General features: G+C 36.7%; 2 protein-coding genes and 1 long non-coding RNA gene across 5 annotated transcripts in view; 1 reads left to right on the plus strand and 2 right to left on the minus strand.

Moving 5' to 3' along the window:
- The window catches only part of LOC103545034 (platelet binding protein GspB-like), a 476,815-nt gene that overhangs the window by 159,201 nt on the left and 302,261 nt on the right, over positions 1-15,353 (minus strand). The gene's annotated exons all lie outside the window — the stretch shown is intronic.
- LOC139082756 (uncharacterized) overlaps positions 1-15,353 on the plus strand; it is a 178,916-nt gene that overhangs the window by 89,566 nt on the left and 73,997 nt on the right. The window lies entirely within an intron of this gene.
- LOC103562137 (uncharacterized) overlaps positions 1-15,353 on the minus strand; it is a 35,027-nt gene that overhangs the window by 3,667 nt on the left and 16,007 nt on the right. The window contains 1 exon segment of the mRNA XM_070617428.1: positions 7,243-7,304. Within this exon segment, the coding sequence (XP_070473529.1) occupies positions 7,243-7,304 (62 nt within the window).

The raw sequence follows: 15,353 nt of genomic DNA on the forward strand, positions 1-15,353 counted from the left end.
TTATTTTGGAATTTCTTGAGGTTTAAGCGCGACGAGGAATACAGTGTATTTTGATTCTCATTGTCTCCTCCAAAATTTGTATCTAGCCTGTAAGGCTGCTGAACTGTTTTAGAGCTCTACTATTTTATTTGTCATCACCTGCTGAATAAAGTATATATGTAATTGGTGTAATATTAAATGTCACAGTTCCAGAGTCTCTTGCAGACATAATGTCAAAATGTATAAGAAAACATCATTGTTTAAAAAAAACATGCCAGTTGAATGCTGGAGTGTTACTTGATTATACATTTGCTGGTAATCTAATGATGGGAATTATAAATATTAAAATTCTTTCCACTTTGATCTCCAATTGACATTCAAACGCTTTACTAATATTCTCTTTGTGCTAGCTTCAAGTTAAATAATTCAATGGACAATTTCTTAGGAAAAGGAGAAGTAGATTTCTTATTTGAGAAGAAAAGAACAAATATTCTTCAGAAGTTATGTCTGTATAGCAAAGTTTCTGATTTTTATAGTAAAGTAGTTAAGCAAACAATGTCGAGTTTTGGACTCATGCTGTAAATACAATTAAGTCATATTGTGCTTATTTTAATTTTATACATCTTGCTTTTAGCGTAAATGGTATTTTATTGATTATAATAGTAAGACACTATATTTCTCCAACCTTATACTTTGTTTCTAATTCAAAAAGCGTGTTATATAAAATGAGATTAATTTTTCAATCATAATTGTATTTACATAATTTTAGTCTTTACTCAATATATTAAAGAATGTAATGTTCATCTTAGGAACTTTTGTTTCTTCATAGGAATGCTTCTGATTTATTATATAAAGAAATTGAAAGTAAAATGATGAATTAAAAAATTTCTGCATGACAACACGCTATTCTTCCCTCTTGTCTATTTTCCTCACCTAGATTTTCTTTCATTGTTTTCAGGATAAAATGAATCTTGAATTTCCATAACTTTCTCAATATAGTAGTTAACTGAGGATTAAATAGTGTACTTGTGTAAATATGGCTAGTGCCTATACTTTAAATCATTATATTACATGTTTTTCCTTAAACATTTTTAAAAAATTATTAACAGTATTTTTTTAGGTGAAAATAATTTTCAGGATTCATGGAATGGAAACCAGGTAAAAAAATAAACAAGCCTGTCTAATGCATTTATATACATTCATCTGCATAATCCAATGATACATTTGAGTGGAATTGCCTGAGTTGTTTTTATTTTGTTAAGATGCAGCAGTATGGGGCCGGTCTGGTGGTGCAGTGGTTAAGTGTGCATGTTCTGCTTGGGCGGCCAGGGGTTCGCTGGTTTGGATCATGGGTTCAGACATGGCACCGCTTGGCAAAAGCCATGCTTTGGCAGGCGTCCCACATATAAAGTAGAGGAAGGTGGCAGGGATGTTCGCTCAGGGCCAGTCTTCCTCAGCAAAAAGAGGAGGATTGGCAGCAGATGTTACCATGTTAGCTCAGGGCTAATCTTCCTCAAAAAAACAAAACAAGGGGCTGGCCCCGTGGCCGAGTGGTTAAGTTCGCGCGCTCCGCTGCAGGCGGCCCAGTGTTTCATCAGTTCGAATCCTGGGCGCGGACATGGCACTGCTCATCAGACCACACTGAGGCAGCGTCCCATATGCCACAACTAGAAGAACCCACAACGAAGAATACACAACTATGTACCGGGGGGCTTTGGGGAGAAAAAGGAAAAAATAAAATCTTTAAAAAAAACAAAACAAAACAAAACAAAACAAAATATATTAAAAAAAGATGCAGCAGTATGAATTCTGACATAAATTTACCAAATGTCAACTACATTTTTCATTGAAAGTACGATGCCTCAAACCCACATATTGATATTGATTTAAGCGTTCTCTAGCTTCTTCTTGTAATTTTTCTTTTATCAAATAATTATAGCTATTTCATATTTCAATATGTATTTCAGACTTTTGACATATTACTTATATAGTTGACTTAACATCTTGACAATTTTCTGTTTAAATTTAAACTTTTTTCTGGTAAATATGAGCATGAAGCTCAAACTTGTTGGCTGTTTATTTTAGGGCCAATAACAGTTAGTGTTAGAGATGACAGCAATTAAAATAAAGGATTAAGATGTAAAGCACATAGAACAACAAGAAAATAATAAACAAACACATTTCAATCTCATCTTCCTTGCCAAGTGATGGAAAATTCTGCCAAAGACAAACAAATAACTCCAAATTCATTTTTGTATGTGAGTGGACAGTAAGATGAGTTTCCACTTGAGCTGTTAGAGGTCCAGCTAATCCTCTGGCAGTTGCTGCTCTGTCAGTGTCATTGGCTGCAAACAACTCTCCTCACTAGATGCAGTTTTCCCTTCACATTGGAATCAGGGGAACATGTATCCAGCACCTGTTATGAGTTGGACAATGTTCCAAGTGCTTTATCCACACAGTTTCATTCGATTGCCATACAAGCCCTGCTGGATACACACTGTCATCCCATTTTATGGATTAGGAAACTGAGGCCAGGCAATAATCGCCCAAGTTCACATAAGCAGGACACAAGTGGTGGAGCCAGGCCAGCCTGACTCCAAAGCCTGGGCTCTTTGACAACACCCTCTCACCGTTAGAAAGGAAATGTGTCAACTCACACATTTACCAGTGATTATAAACTGTCCGTGGGCCAAACACTTTCATGATAATTACATACGTTCTACTTGAGTCCTTTATGAAAATCCACCTGTGCACAAAGCCAAACCCTATTGTCACATTTGCACAATGTTGGCTATGCTGTTCTTTGTCATAAGGATTTGTTTTAAAACCTCTCCTAAGATTTCTTCATCCCTCCCCATGACATTCCTGCTTTTCCTAGTGTTTCTTAAGTATTGTTCCAATTTAATTGCTTCTTGCCTTCCCTCTATTACCTTGGAAATTTCCATTCTTCCGATATCCTTTGACAACAAGTTTTGTTCCATCACCGAGGAATTTTGTATAATAATTCCACAGTTAATCAACCAGAATGAAAAACTTTAGACTAATTTCCACAGTAATCAACCAGAATGAAAAACTTTAGACTAATTTAACTTATCGGAGTTCTTCAAATTCTAGGGAACTATACTGGCCTGCGACTCAGGAGACCAGGGATCCGGTCCTGGCGCATTTTGCTGGGTAACTTGCCGCAGCTTCTACGTCAGCACCTGCTGCTTCCCCTTGCAGTGCCCCTTTAAGTTACGGAGATGGCTTCTTTCCTTAAACCTCATGAGCCAACTGTCCTAGCTTCACCCTTCTGCAGCGTCCTCAGCTCTCTCAGCCTTTGCAGAATTGAAGAGCATTAGGGCCTTGCTCTGGATTAGGCTTAAAGGCATGTTTGTGGCTGTTTGATCTTCTATCCAGACCACTCAAACTTCCTCCATCTCAGCACTAAGGCTGCTTTGCTTTCTTATCATTCATGTGTTCACTGGAGTAGCACTTTTCATTTCGTTCAAGAACATTTCCTTTGCAGTCACAGCTTGGCTAACTGGTGCAAGAGGCCTAGCTTTTGGCTTATCTCAACTTACATATGCCTTCCTCACTCAGCTTGGTCATTTCTCTCCTTTGATTTATAGTGAGAGACGCGCAGCTCTTCCTTTCGCTAGAACACTGAGTGGTCACTGTAGGGTTATTAAAAGGCCTAAGGTCACTATGGTTGTGTCTCAGAGGAGAGGGAGGCCCCATGAGAGGGAGATGGGGAAACAGTCAGCGGAGCAGTCAGAACACACACAACCTTCATCCATTAACTTTGCTGACGTAGATGGGCCCGGTTCATCGTGCCCCAAACAATTACAAGAGTGACATCAAAGATCACTGATCACAGATCACCATAACAAATATAATCATAATGAAAATGTTTGAAATATTGCGAGAATTTCCAAAATGTGACTCAGAGAAATGAAATGAGCAAGCGCTTTTGGAAAAATGGAGCTGATATACCTGCTTGACGCAAGGTTTCCACAAACCTTTGCTTTTTAAAAATTGCAATTTCTACAAAGTGCAATAAAGCGGCACACAATATAATGAGGTATGCCTGTGCTTGTGTATTTGATTTTAGGTCTTCTCAAATAGACTCTGGAAAGAGGCAGTTGAAATAAGTGACAAATTGTTTGTGCATTATAATTTATTCATTTTTCTGCCCCAGCAGTTGATAGTTTAGTGAGGTCTAACTCAAATGTGACGTGAGAGGTGGGAGAATATGTTTGAAAATCTCAACTCTGTGATATAGACACAAAATATGCTGAATTCAAACAGACTGAAAGTGCAAGAACATAAAGTAAGGCTCTCTTTCTCAAAACTATCCCTCAGAAAACAAGGGTCATCTTATGTTTCAGTCCTTGTGCAACCTGTCATATTAAAAGATGCTCTTCTGATACTCTGCTGTGATCAAAAACTACTGCTGGGACAAGATTTCCCCTGAAACGAACTCACTTAATGCCACTCTTGGAGCTAGGACTGGTAAAAGAAAATAGAGAAATTGAACATGGATTTGGTAAATATTACTTGGGAATAAACCTCTACAGTTTATTTTTACATTGCACATTTAGAGAATAACAGAATAAATGAAAAAAAAAATGCTTTCCTTTTATTTTATAAATGGATAATTGTGTCTTTAGATAAAATATCCAGTGACATCATCCTATGGGCATCCCAAAACAGACACTCAGCCCCTGTGATGACCTGGAATGTTGCTCTAAGGTAGATGTTTCAAATGCACGTGAAGACTGTGAACAAAATTTTTAATGAAATGTGAGGACAAAAAAGAGCAATATTTCTCACCTGGTATTTGTATTAATATAATTTTTAACTTTGTGGCTATAATCCAATTAAGAAATTAAATATTATAAGTGGATATTTGACTTTTATCTATTTCATTATAAATTAACATATTCAATTTGCAAAAGCCCCTCTCTTTTTTTCTTCCAGATATTTCTACCGGAAAATGATAGATCACCTTATATTCAGGCTATTAAATTTGAGATAATGCTTATTATATTCTAATCATTTTTAGAAGCAGGTAACAATTAGTCTTCATAATTGAAAGTTTTTTCCAATTACTGACCATTTGTTCTAACGTGAACTGTAGACTAGATGGTAATTAGTACATTTATCTGTACTCCTGAATTCATAACAAATTCCAGTGGTGGTGATTTGCGTATTTTTATCATTGACATTTTTATCACTGACTATGTTGGTAATTTCCATATTTAATTTCATTTAATCCTCACAACATCCACTAGAGATTGTGGTTGCATGGATAGAATGAGTGGATGGAAATATACAAAAATGTTAACAGAGATAGTGTGTTGATAACAAATTTTAATTTTCTCTTTATCTTTTGTATTTTCCAATCTTTTTCATAAGAGGTAAGTAATGTTTTTATAATTTTAGTAGAGCAATAATGAATGAATCAAAATTTGTTTGCTAAAGGATGATTATTCAGAAAGCAACAGATCCAGAATCAAAGTCCATATTTTTCCCAGCAACACACTCTCCTAAAAACTATTTTTCAGGACCTACATGAATTATATCTCTGCCACTTTTAACTTGATTGCTACAATTTATATTGAACATATAATCACTTGGGAAAAACGGCACCAAAATGTTGCTTTTCAATTTATGAATTCTATGTTTACATGATCACAACCACTAAGAAACCAAAATATATAATTTCTTTCTTTTTTTTCAATGTTTCATCAACTTTGTGAAAATTCTTTGAAAACTTTCGTTTCAAGGGATCTAGAGGCTAAGAACATCCTTGTGAGACAGTCTCCTTCATTCAGGCAAAGTTTCATCTTTAAGGCTAACGAGAACTGAATGAGTTTAACGGACTGAACTTAGGAACAAAACAAACTCATCTCATGACATCCTTGAATATGGTTGCCAGGTTAAGTATTTTAATAGTTGATGTTGCTCATCCTCTGACCAAATGACAGGTTTAGCAATTTTTGTTCAGTTTTCCCCATTAGTTATTTTTGGAACCAATAAATAAAATATCTAAACTTCATTACAAATCTTTTAATACGGAAATACCAAATGGACCTACATCTGCACTCCTTATGGGCTCAAAATTGTTCTAACTAGTCACTCCTTGTGAATCTCCTCCTTGCTAGGTCAGATAGAGAACAGCCTGCAAGGGCCTGGTTGGAATTAGAACACTTCTCCACTAGACTAGAAGTTTTGGGAGTATTGGGTTTTTTTTCTATCTTTATCTTTTCCCCCATTTATCTCCAGCATCCAGCACAGATGCTGTCTTCAGTGAATATTTGCTGACAGAATGAATGAGCAAATGAGGATGTAAAAGCATGAAGACTCTTCTCATGCACTTTGGAGCAGAAATGGCTTACTGATCTTAGAAATTCCCAAAACTGGCCCATCGCTAAGCAATTGAACAAGAGTTGTGATAGCATAAATTTTGACTGATATCCTACGTCTAAGAAACTAAAGTAATAAGAAGAGAGATTTATCGATGTTCTATAATCATTTACTTGAAGAATTAATGTTTTGTACTGCTATTAAGGATGAGATGAAAACCAATATATAGGTTTTGCAGATTATTGTGAGAAAGGAGCACTATGATTTATCTCAAAATATAGAGAAGAGGTAATTAATAAAAGTGTCTCTCAGGCCAGCCCGGTGCTGTCCAGCTAAAGATTGTGTGCTTTGCTCTGGCGACCTGGGGTACGTAGGCCCAGATCCCGGGTGCAGACATACACACTGCTTATCAAGCCATGCTCTGGCAGGCATCCCACATAAACAGTAGAGGGAGACGGGCATGGATGTTAGATCAGGGCCAGTCTTCCTCAGCAAAAAGAGGAGGATTGGCAGTGGATGTTAGCTCAGGGCTAATCTTCTCCAGAAAAAGATGTCTCTGACTTAAGAGATGTTCTACAAGAAAAGTAACTTGAACCGATAACTTATACCACTAGTTTATAGATATGGTCCTCAAAGTATCTTATATTTCTAGCTTGAGTCTATCCTTTTTTCGCGTGTGTATTCTAAAAGTATAATTTAAATATACTTAGAATCAGGGAAGTGAACAAACCATTTATGAAGCAGTTTTATTTTCATGTATAATGACCGGTAGCTACAAACTTGCTTTCCATATGCTGAAACCGAGTATGTGGCACTCAGATAAAAGTGACCCTAAATTATTTTTTCCTAAAAACATTTATCAGTTTTTCATTACCAGGGTAAAAATAGAAAAAGTAGAAAAAAGTTACTTACCAGAGGGAGTTACTATGAGCTTAGTCCCTTTTCCAAATATCTTGATCCAGTATGATGTCACACTGGTTACAGCTTCTACAAAAACTCAGCCTTCTTTTAAGTTTCATGATGTAACTATCAGTAAAAAAACTATACTTGCAATTTGATTTTCTGGGTTCCTTTGGAAGTCCTTGAATAAAGTATTCTGCTACCAGAGATTTTTTCTTTTAAGTTTTCCTCAGATAAATTGTCCCAAACGTCTGTTTTACAACAAGGCAGTAATCATTAAAAAGCATTCAAAGAAAATGAAAAGCAAAGAAGAAAAATAAAAGAGATCAGACTCAACTCATCAACCAACTACTTTTCTAAATTACTGGGAAAAGCATTCAGAGAATTGCTTTTTTTTTTTTCTTTTCCAGGTGTTCAGTTGTGTTGTAACTGCTCAGAGATACATCAAAGAAATGGCCCTTTTGTTCTCACAAACACCAGGGCTGCCAATTTGGGAATGTATTTCTGAGAAGAAGAAACTCTTCAGTAATTGAAATGGAAATATACCAATACAAATATACTTGAGAAATGTGAACAAATTTCTTCATTTTTAATGAAGTCACCTTTACCATTTGGCAATATACTTATTCACCCAGCACTGTCAAATGAGAAAATAATTTCTGTGATAACATTACTTTTCCTGGAATAAAAGAAGAAATTTATACAATTCTATCACCTATGAAATGATAGATTGTTCATTTGAACTAAAATTTGAAATCATATCAAACATCTTTTGAGATCACAGGATGTGAAACTAGAAAGCAACTGTAAGAAGAAAGCTGAAAAAGTCACAAATATGCTACTGAATAAATATTGGAGCAATGAAGAAATCAAAGGAGAAATAAAACAAATACCTATATTAAAATGAAATGAAACACAACATACCAAAATCCATGAGATGCAGCAAAAGTGGTACTAAGAGAAAAGTTTATAGCAATATAGGACTACCTCTAAAAACAAGAGAAATCTCAAAATAACACTTTACCATTACACCTAAAAGAAGCAGAAAAAGAACAAATGAACCCCAAATCAGTAGAATGAAGGAAATAATAAAAATCAAAATGGAAATATATAAAATAGAGACTAAAAAGAAAATACAAAGGATCAATGAAACTAAGACCTGGTTCTTTGAAAAGACAAACAAAATTGACAAAACTTTCCTAGGCTCAAAGAAAAAAAGGGAGAATCCTCAAACAAATAAAATAAAAAATGGAAGAGGACAAATTACAACAGATACCAAAGAAGTACAAAGGAGTACAAGAGAACACTATGAAAAGCTATACGCGAACAAATTGGATAACCTGGAAGAAGTGGATAAATTCCCAGAATCATACAATTTTCCAAAATTGCATGAAGGAGAAATAAAGAATCTGAATAGGCCAAACACTTACAAAGAGATTGAAAGAGCAATCGAAAACCTCTCAAAATACAAAAGTCCAGGACCAGATGACTTCTATGGTAAATTCTACCAAACATTCAAAGATGATTTAACACTCATCCTTCTCAAACTTTTCCAAAATATTGAAGAGAAGGGGACATTTCCTAACTCATTTTATAAGTTCAACATTACCCTGATACCAAAAACAGACAAGGACAACACAAAAAAAGAAAATTATGGGTCAATATTGCTGACAAACATAGATGAAAAAATTCTCAACAGAAGTTTAGCAAATTGAATACAACAATACACTACAAGGATCATACACCATGATAAAGTGGGATTTTTTTCCAGGGATGCAAGTGTGGTTCAACACACACAAATCAATCAGTGTGTTACACCACATTAACTGAACGAAGAACAAAAATCATATGATAATCTCAATAGACACAGTGAAAGCATGTAACAAGATTCAGCATCCACTTATCATAAAAACTCTCCATTAAATGGGTACAGAAGAAAAATACTTCAACATAATAAAGGCCATATAAGTCAAACTCACAGCTAAGGTCATAGTTATTGGTGAAAAACTGAAAGCTACCCCCCAAGAACAGGAACAAGACAAGGATGCCCACTTTTGTTACTCTTATTCTACATACTATTGGAAATCATAGCGAAAGCAATTAGGCAAGAAAAGGAAATAAAAGGTATTTGAATTGGAAAAGAAGAAGCAAAACTGCCAGTATTTCTGGATGACATGATTTTATACATAGAAAACCCTAAAGAATCCACCAAAACACTATCAGAAATAATCAATGAAAACAGTAAATTTGTAGGGTGCAAAATCAACACATAAAATTCAGTTGTGTTTCTATACACTAACAACGAATTAGGAGAAAGAGAAATAAAGAATAAAATTCCATTTACAATTGCAATGAAAAGAATAAAATACCTAGGAATTAATTTAATCAAGGAGGCGAAAGACCTGGTACACTGAAAACTATAAGACAATGTTGAAAGAAATTGAAGAGAGCACACAGAAATGGAAAGATTCTGAGCTCATGTATTGGAAGAATTAATGTAGTTAAAATGTCCATATTACCTAGAGTAATCTATCAAGTCAGTGCAATCCCAATCAGAACCCCAATGACATTTGTCACCAAAATAGAGTAAAGAAACCTAAAATTTATATGGAAGAACAAAGGACCCCAAATAGCCAAAGGAATCTTGAGAAAAAAGAACAAACTGGAGGTATCAAGCTCCTGAATACAACATATACTACAAAGCCATAGCAATCAAAATAATATGATACTGGCAGAAGATTGGACAGACAGATCAATGGAACAGAATGGAGAGCCCAGAAATAAACCTACCACATCTATTTGAAACTAATCTTTGACCAAGGAGTCCAGAACACACAATGGAGAAAGAAAAGTCTCTTCAATAAATGATGCTGGGAAAACTGGACAACCACATGCAAAGGAATGAAAGTAGACCATTATCTTATACCACACATAAAAATTAACTCAAAATGGATTAAAGACTTAGAATGTAAGACCTGAAACCATAACACTCCTCAAAGAAAACATAAGCAGTACACTCATTGACATCAATCTTAGCAGTATCTTTTTGAATACCATGTGTCTTCGGGCATGGGAAACAAAAGAAAAAATAAACAAATGGGACTATATCAGAATAAAAAGATTCTGCATGGCAAAAGAAATCATTGACAAAATAAAAAGACAACCCACCAATTGGGAGAAAATATTTCCAAATTAGATACTGGATAAGGGGTTAATTTCCGAAATACACAAAGAACTCATACAACTCAACAACAAAAACTGAGCAACCTGATCAAAAAATGGGCAGAGGATGTGAATAGACTCACATCCTCTTGTTTTTTCCAAACAAGATATATAGGTGGCCAAAGGAATGTGAAAAGATGTTCAGCAGCACTAATTATTAGGGAAATGCAAATTGAAACTGCAATGTGATGTCATCTCACACTCATCAGAATAGCTCTTATTCAAAAGACAACAGAAAAGTTTTAAAGAGGATGTGGAGCAAAGGGAACCCTCATACACTGCTGGAGGGAAGGTAAACTGGGGCAGCCAGTATAGAAGACAGTATGGAAGTTTCTAAAAAATTAAAAGTTGAATCATCCTATGATCCATCTATTCCACTTCTATTTATCCAAAGAAATGAAAACACAAATTTGAAAAGATACACGCATCCCTAGGTTCATTTCAGTATTATTCACAATAGCCAAGACTTGGAAGCAACCCAAGTATACATCAATGGATCAATGGATAAAATAGGTGTGCTATATATGTACAACGGAATACTATTCAGCTACAGAAAAGGATGAAAGGGTGCCATTTTTGACAACATGGATGGACCTTGAGGGTATTATGCTAAGTGAAAAAAGTCAGAGAAAAACTCCAAATCATTTCACTCATATGTGGAAGATAAACAAACATAGATAAGAAGAACAGATTGGTGGTTACCAGAGGGGAAGGGGTTGGAGGGAGGGCAAAAGGGGTAAAAGGAAACATATATATGGTGAGAGATGAAATCTAGATGTTTGGGAGTGCACATAATGCAGTCTATACAAAAGCTGAAATATAATAATACATGCCTGTAATTTACATAATGATACAAAAGAATGTGACCTCAAAATAGTAAAATTGATAAAAATTAAAAGATTAAAAAGTAAATCTCAGTAAATGGTAAAAAAAAAAAGAACTGAGTATTTTTACTGCTATCTGTAATACTTCATTATCCGTACAATGTAGGGAAAAAGAGATTTTCCAGCCCAATAAGCTACCCTGGGCACCCAAGCATGAACTTTGTCTCCAACTTGGAAGACGGGATCAGTAGGAATCAGGAGAGAAAACAGGTTTTGTTTTGTAAAAAAAGGAAAACTTGATAGAGAAAAGAGGAGAAAAAGTGGTCAAGAGAGAGCCCATTACAGCCCTTTCTAATCGCCAAATTTCACATGTGGTCTCTAAGTGCTCAATAATATGCAGAGATAATTTTAATATTATGAAACGTGTGAATTCTTTTCCAAAATAGAATTTAAAATAAAATTCAAAAGTCATAAGTGTTTTCTACTAGACAATTTGAAGACTACGGAAATGACATAGTAAAAAATATCCAGGGTCCCAGTGACCAGAGATGACCACCCCCGAGTCATGCCCTTTCCTCTGAACCCATTCTCAGGGCTGTGTAAAAAGAACTCCCAAGACGAAACAGTCAACATGAATTTCAGGGGAGTCTGGTAAATTTCTGAAATGTGATTTTCACAAAATAAATCCTGGGTACAGACATCATTTTCCTATGGCACTAGGATGTGTGGGGAGCTGGGTGACAGATATGTTACATGAAAATAGTGATTTTGAAGAATTTCTTGGATTTTCATTGGCATTTGTTAGACACTATAATGTTGCTTCTGTTACTCTGAGTCATTGCATCTCACCCACTTCAGGTCTGAAGGAAAATAAATTGATCCAAAATCATGAGCATCTTTCAGGCATCCAAGTCTACACAATCCCCCACCCACTAAGTAACGTGAGCACCACAATAATAATCAACATATTCATCTCAATTCCCCAGACACTACCTGAGTCCCCACTATGTTCGGTGCTGTACATTCTAGTAGATGCTTTCAGAGTTTCTATGAATCAGCAATTTAAACCACCATTCAATTGGCAAACGCTCACTTAGGCCGGGGCTGGTTTCCTCTGGCTGGTTTGCCTTTGGTGAGTGTGGTCAAAGTGTCTTTGGGGAAGCTACCTCAGCCTAAAGGAGAAGGGCAGGAGGAGGAAGTGACTCTAAACATGGACTTGTTTTTCCCCCAATAGAGGTGGTTTGCTCCAAGCCCAAGGCCGCAGTCCTCACCAATGTGTGTAAGTCAAAGGGACTATCGATTGATGGAAAACATAGATTTGAATTGATTTGGGATGACTACTTGTGAGAGTCTCTTCATATCCAGCTAATCTCTCTTTAACTAAACTGTAATAATCAACCACACTGTGACAGATGTGGTGCTAAGCATTGGTATGCAAAATATGTGTGTGTGTGTGTGTGTGTTCCTGTGTGTGTATGTATGTTAGTTGTTTTGTTTGTTTTTTTATCAGCTATCATTACTGAGCTCTCATGCTTTCACGCAAAGCTTCCTCGTGGAGAAAATATAGAATTTGGCAATTCCACACACAGTCACTCACATGAATGTTTATCTAGAAAACTGCATAAAAGCATGCAGGTGGTCACTGCCCTTTCTCAGGTCATAATAGTGAGTGAGGAACCACTGAACATTTACTGACTGATGTGGCTCTAACATCCGCGACTGTGCACCTCCCAGAAGGCACAGTAGTAAGTGGCCGAGTCTTCTTCCCCTACGTTGTGAATGGGGAGGGTAGACGTAGAAGTTCCAGATATCTCATCTACCTCAAATTTGCCCGTCGGAACGCCTGACTCCATCCTGACAGTGCTGTCAGGTGAAACGCGTGGCAGGGGCTGCAGGATTTGACCCGATACCTGATACCAATATATGGATGTTGTAGAAATTGTTATGCCAGATACCACGTGTTGCAGGCGGGCTGTTTTTGACAGCCTTTTACCACCGGAAAGTTGAGGTTGCCCTAGATGACCTGCACCATACACACACACTGAAAAATAAGCGGAGGAGGACAGTAATGTGCAAAAACTTAGAATTTTTCTTTCCTTTATCTTTAATTTACATCTTTATAACACTGTGTGTTGAGTAAATATTTTTTCTTAAAAACAATTTTGTCTTTTATTAGAATTAGTAACCTCCATTTTTAAAATGAAGTCAGAGGTTTGCTAAAGAATCATGGAAGCTTAGACACTTAAAGATGAAAGGGGAACCCTTCCTACCAGAAGCCTCATTGTTTCCCATTTAGGAAGAGGAGAAGACAGCTCCCAAAATGCGAGCGACTCCTTCGATATTACAGGATTGTGAGCAGCCGAGGCAAGATCAGAACCCCGATACTGACCAATGCGGTCGCTTTGCTCACCGTGATCTGAGCCAATCAATCACAATGAGTTAGGGACTGAGAAAGGAAGTTTTAATTCAATTAGCCAGCGCAATTGGGAAGATGATAGACGGATGTCTCCAAAAAAGCCATCTTCCAAAATTACGGAATCTTGAGATAGTTATATAGGGAAAATGGGGCATAAGGAGTGAGTTTCCTTCAGGCATGACAGACTCCATGGTCTTTTACTCTTACATTCTTCTGTCAGCTGTGAGGGATACCTTGTAGGCCTGTTTCCCACCTGTGGTCAGGCCGTCCCTGAAGGGAAGCTAACAGAATAAAGTTTTAATTTATCAATCTATCAGGGACTACATACATAAGCTGAGGCCATAAACCAGGAGAGTGTGTGAATTTTCTAGAGTATGTGCAGAGCAGCGAGTAGTCACACTGAGGAGGGTGTGGGGCCATTTTGTGTGACAAGATGGCCTCACTTTTGCTCACTTTCAAATCCACTCCCTCCTTTCTAGTGTGCGCACCTTTTGTGGAGTGAACCTGTCATTTCAAATTCAACAACTTCATCAAGAGCACCCAGGACATGTCAGCTGTGGGGCCAGGCCCTTTCACAACATTAACCTCATGTTTACAACCAATGAAGGTAATGAAATTCTATGAGGCCACACTCGTATTCTCAGTCAACAGAGGATGACAGTCAGGCTCGCTGGACATTCCTCACAAAGGTCTTTTCAAAGACTTAACCAAGCCCAAGATTTATCAGGTTTGAGGGTACTTTTTTTTAAAGGACATGACAAGACACCATCAAGTGTCCATTCACAAGCCCTTAAGTAATTCAGAGAATGACACAAAGGTGTACTATAAAGAGATTATGAGAATTTGGTTTGAAGAGGAAAGAAGACATTGAGTATGATACGTCTTAAGGATGTGTGCTAAGTCAGGAAATAGGAAGAATTTAGAATGAAATGTATTATTGCCATTGGTGTTGGTGGCGCTGTGGGGTGCATAAGACAATAGATTGGTGTGTGGGAAGAAATTGCTACAACCACTATTTCTATTTGTTTTTATCACATATTTTTAAATTGTTAGTAGATAATTTTTCTTAAAAAATCATTTGTCTTTTGTTAGAATTAATAACCCCATTTTTAAAACCGAGTCATAGGTTTGCATAGGAAACAGAGAAGTTTACACACTTAAAAATGAAAGGGGAACCTATCCTATCAAAAGGCTCATTGTTTCTCATTTTTAAAGATGGGAAAACGACTCCCAAAACACAGGTAGCTCCTTCAATATTACAGGACCGTGAGCAGCTGAGGCAGGATCAGGACACCCCTCCCTCCTTTCTAGGGTGCGCACCTTTCATGGAGTGAACCTGTCATTTCAAATTCGACAACATCATCCAGAGATCCCAGGAAGTGTCAGACTTTGGGCGAGGCCCTTTCACAACATTGTTCTCTTGTTTGCAACTGGTAAAGGTAATGAAACTCCATGAGGCGACACTCGTATTCTCAGTCAACAGAGGATGAGAGTCAGGCTCCCTGGACGTTCCTCACAAAGGTCTCCTTAAAGAGCTGACCAAGCCCAAGATTTATCAGGTTTGAGGATACTTTCCTTTTAAAGAATATGAAAAGACACCATCAAGTGCCCATTCGTAAGACCAGAAGTAATTCAGAGAATGAAACAAAGGTGTACTATAA

This window comes from Equus przewalskii, chromosome 4 (assembly GCF_037783145.1).
Source record: "Equus przewalskii isolate Varuska chromosome 4, EquPr2, whole genome shotgun sequence".
Classification (NCBI taxonomy): domain Eukaryota; kingdom Metazoa; phylum Chordata; class Mammalia; order Perissodactyla; family Equidae; genus Equus; species Equus przewalskii.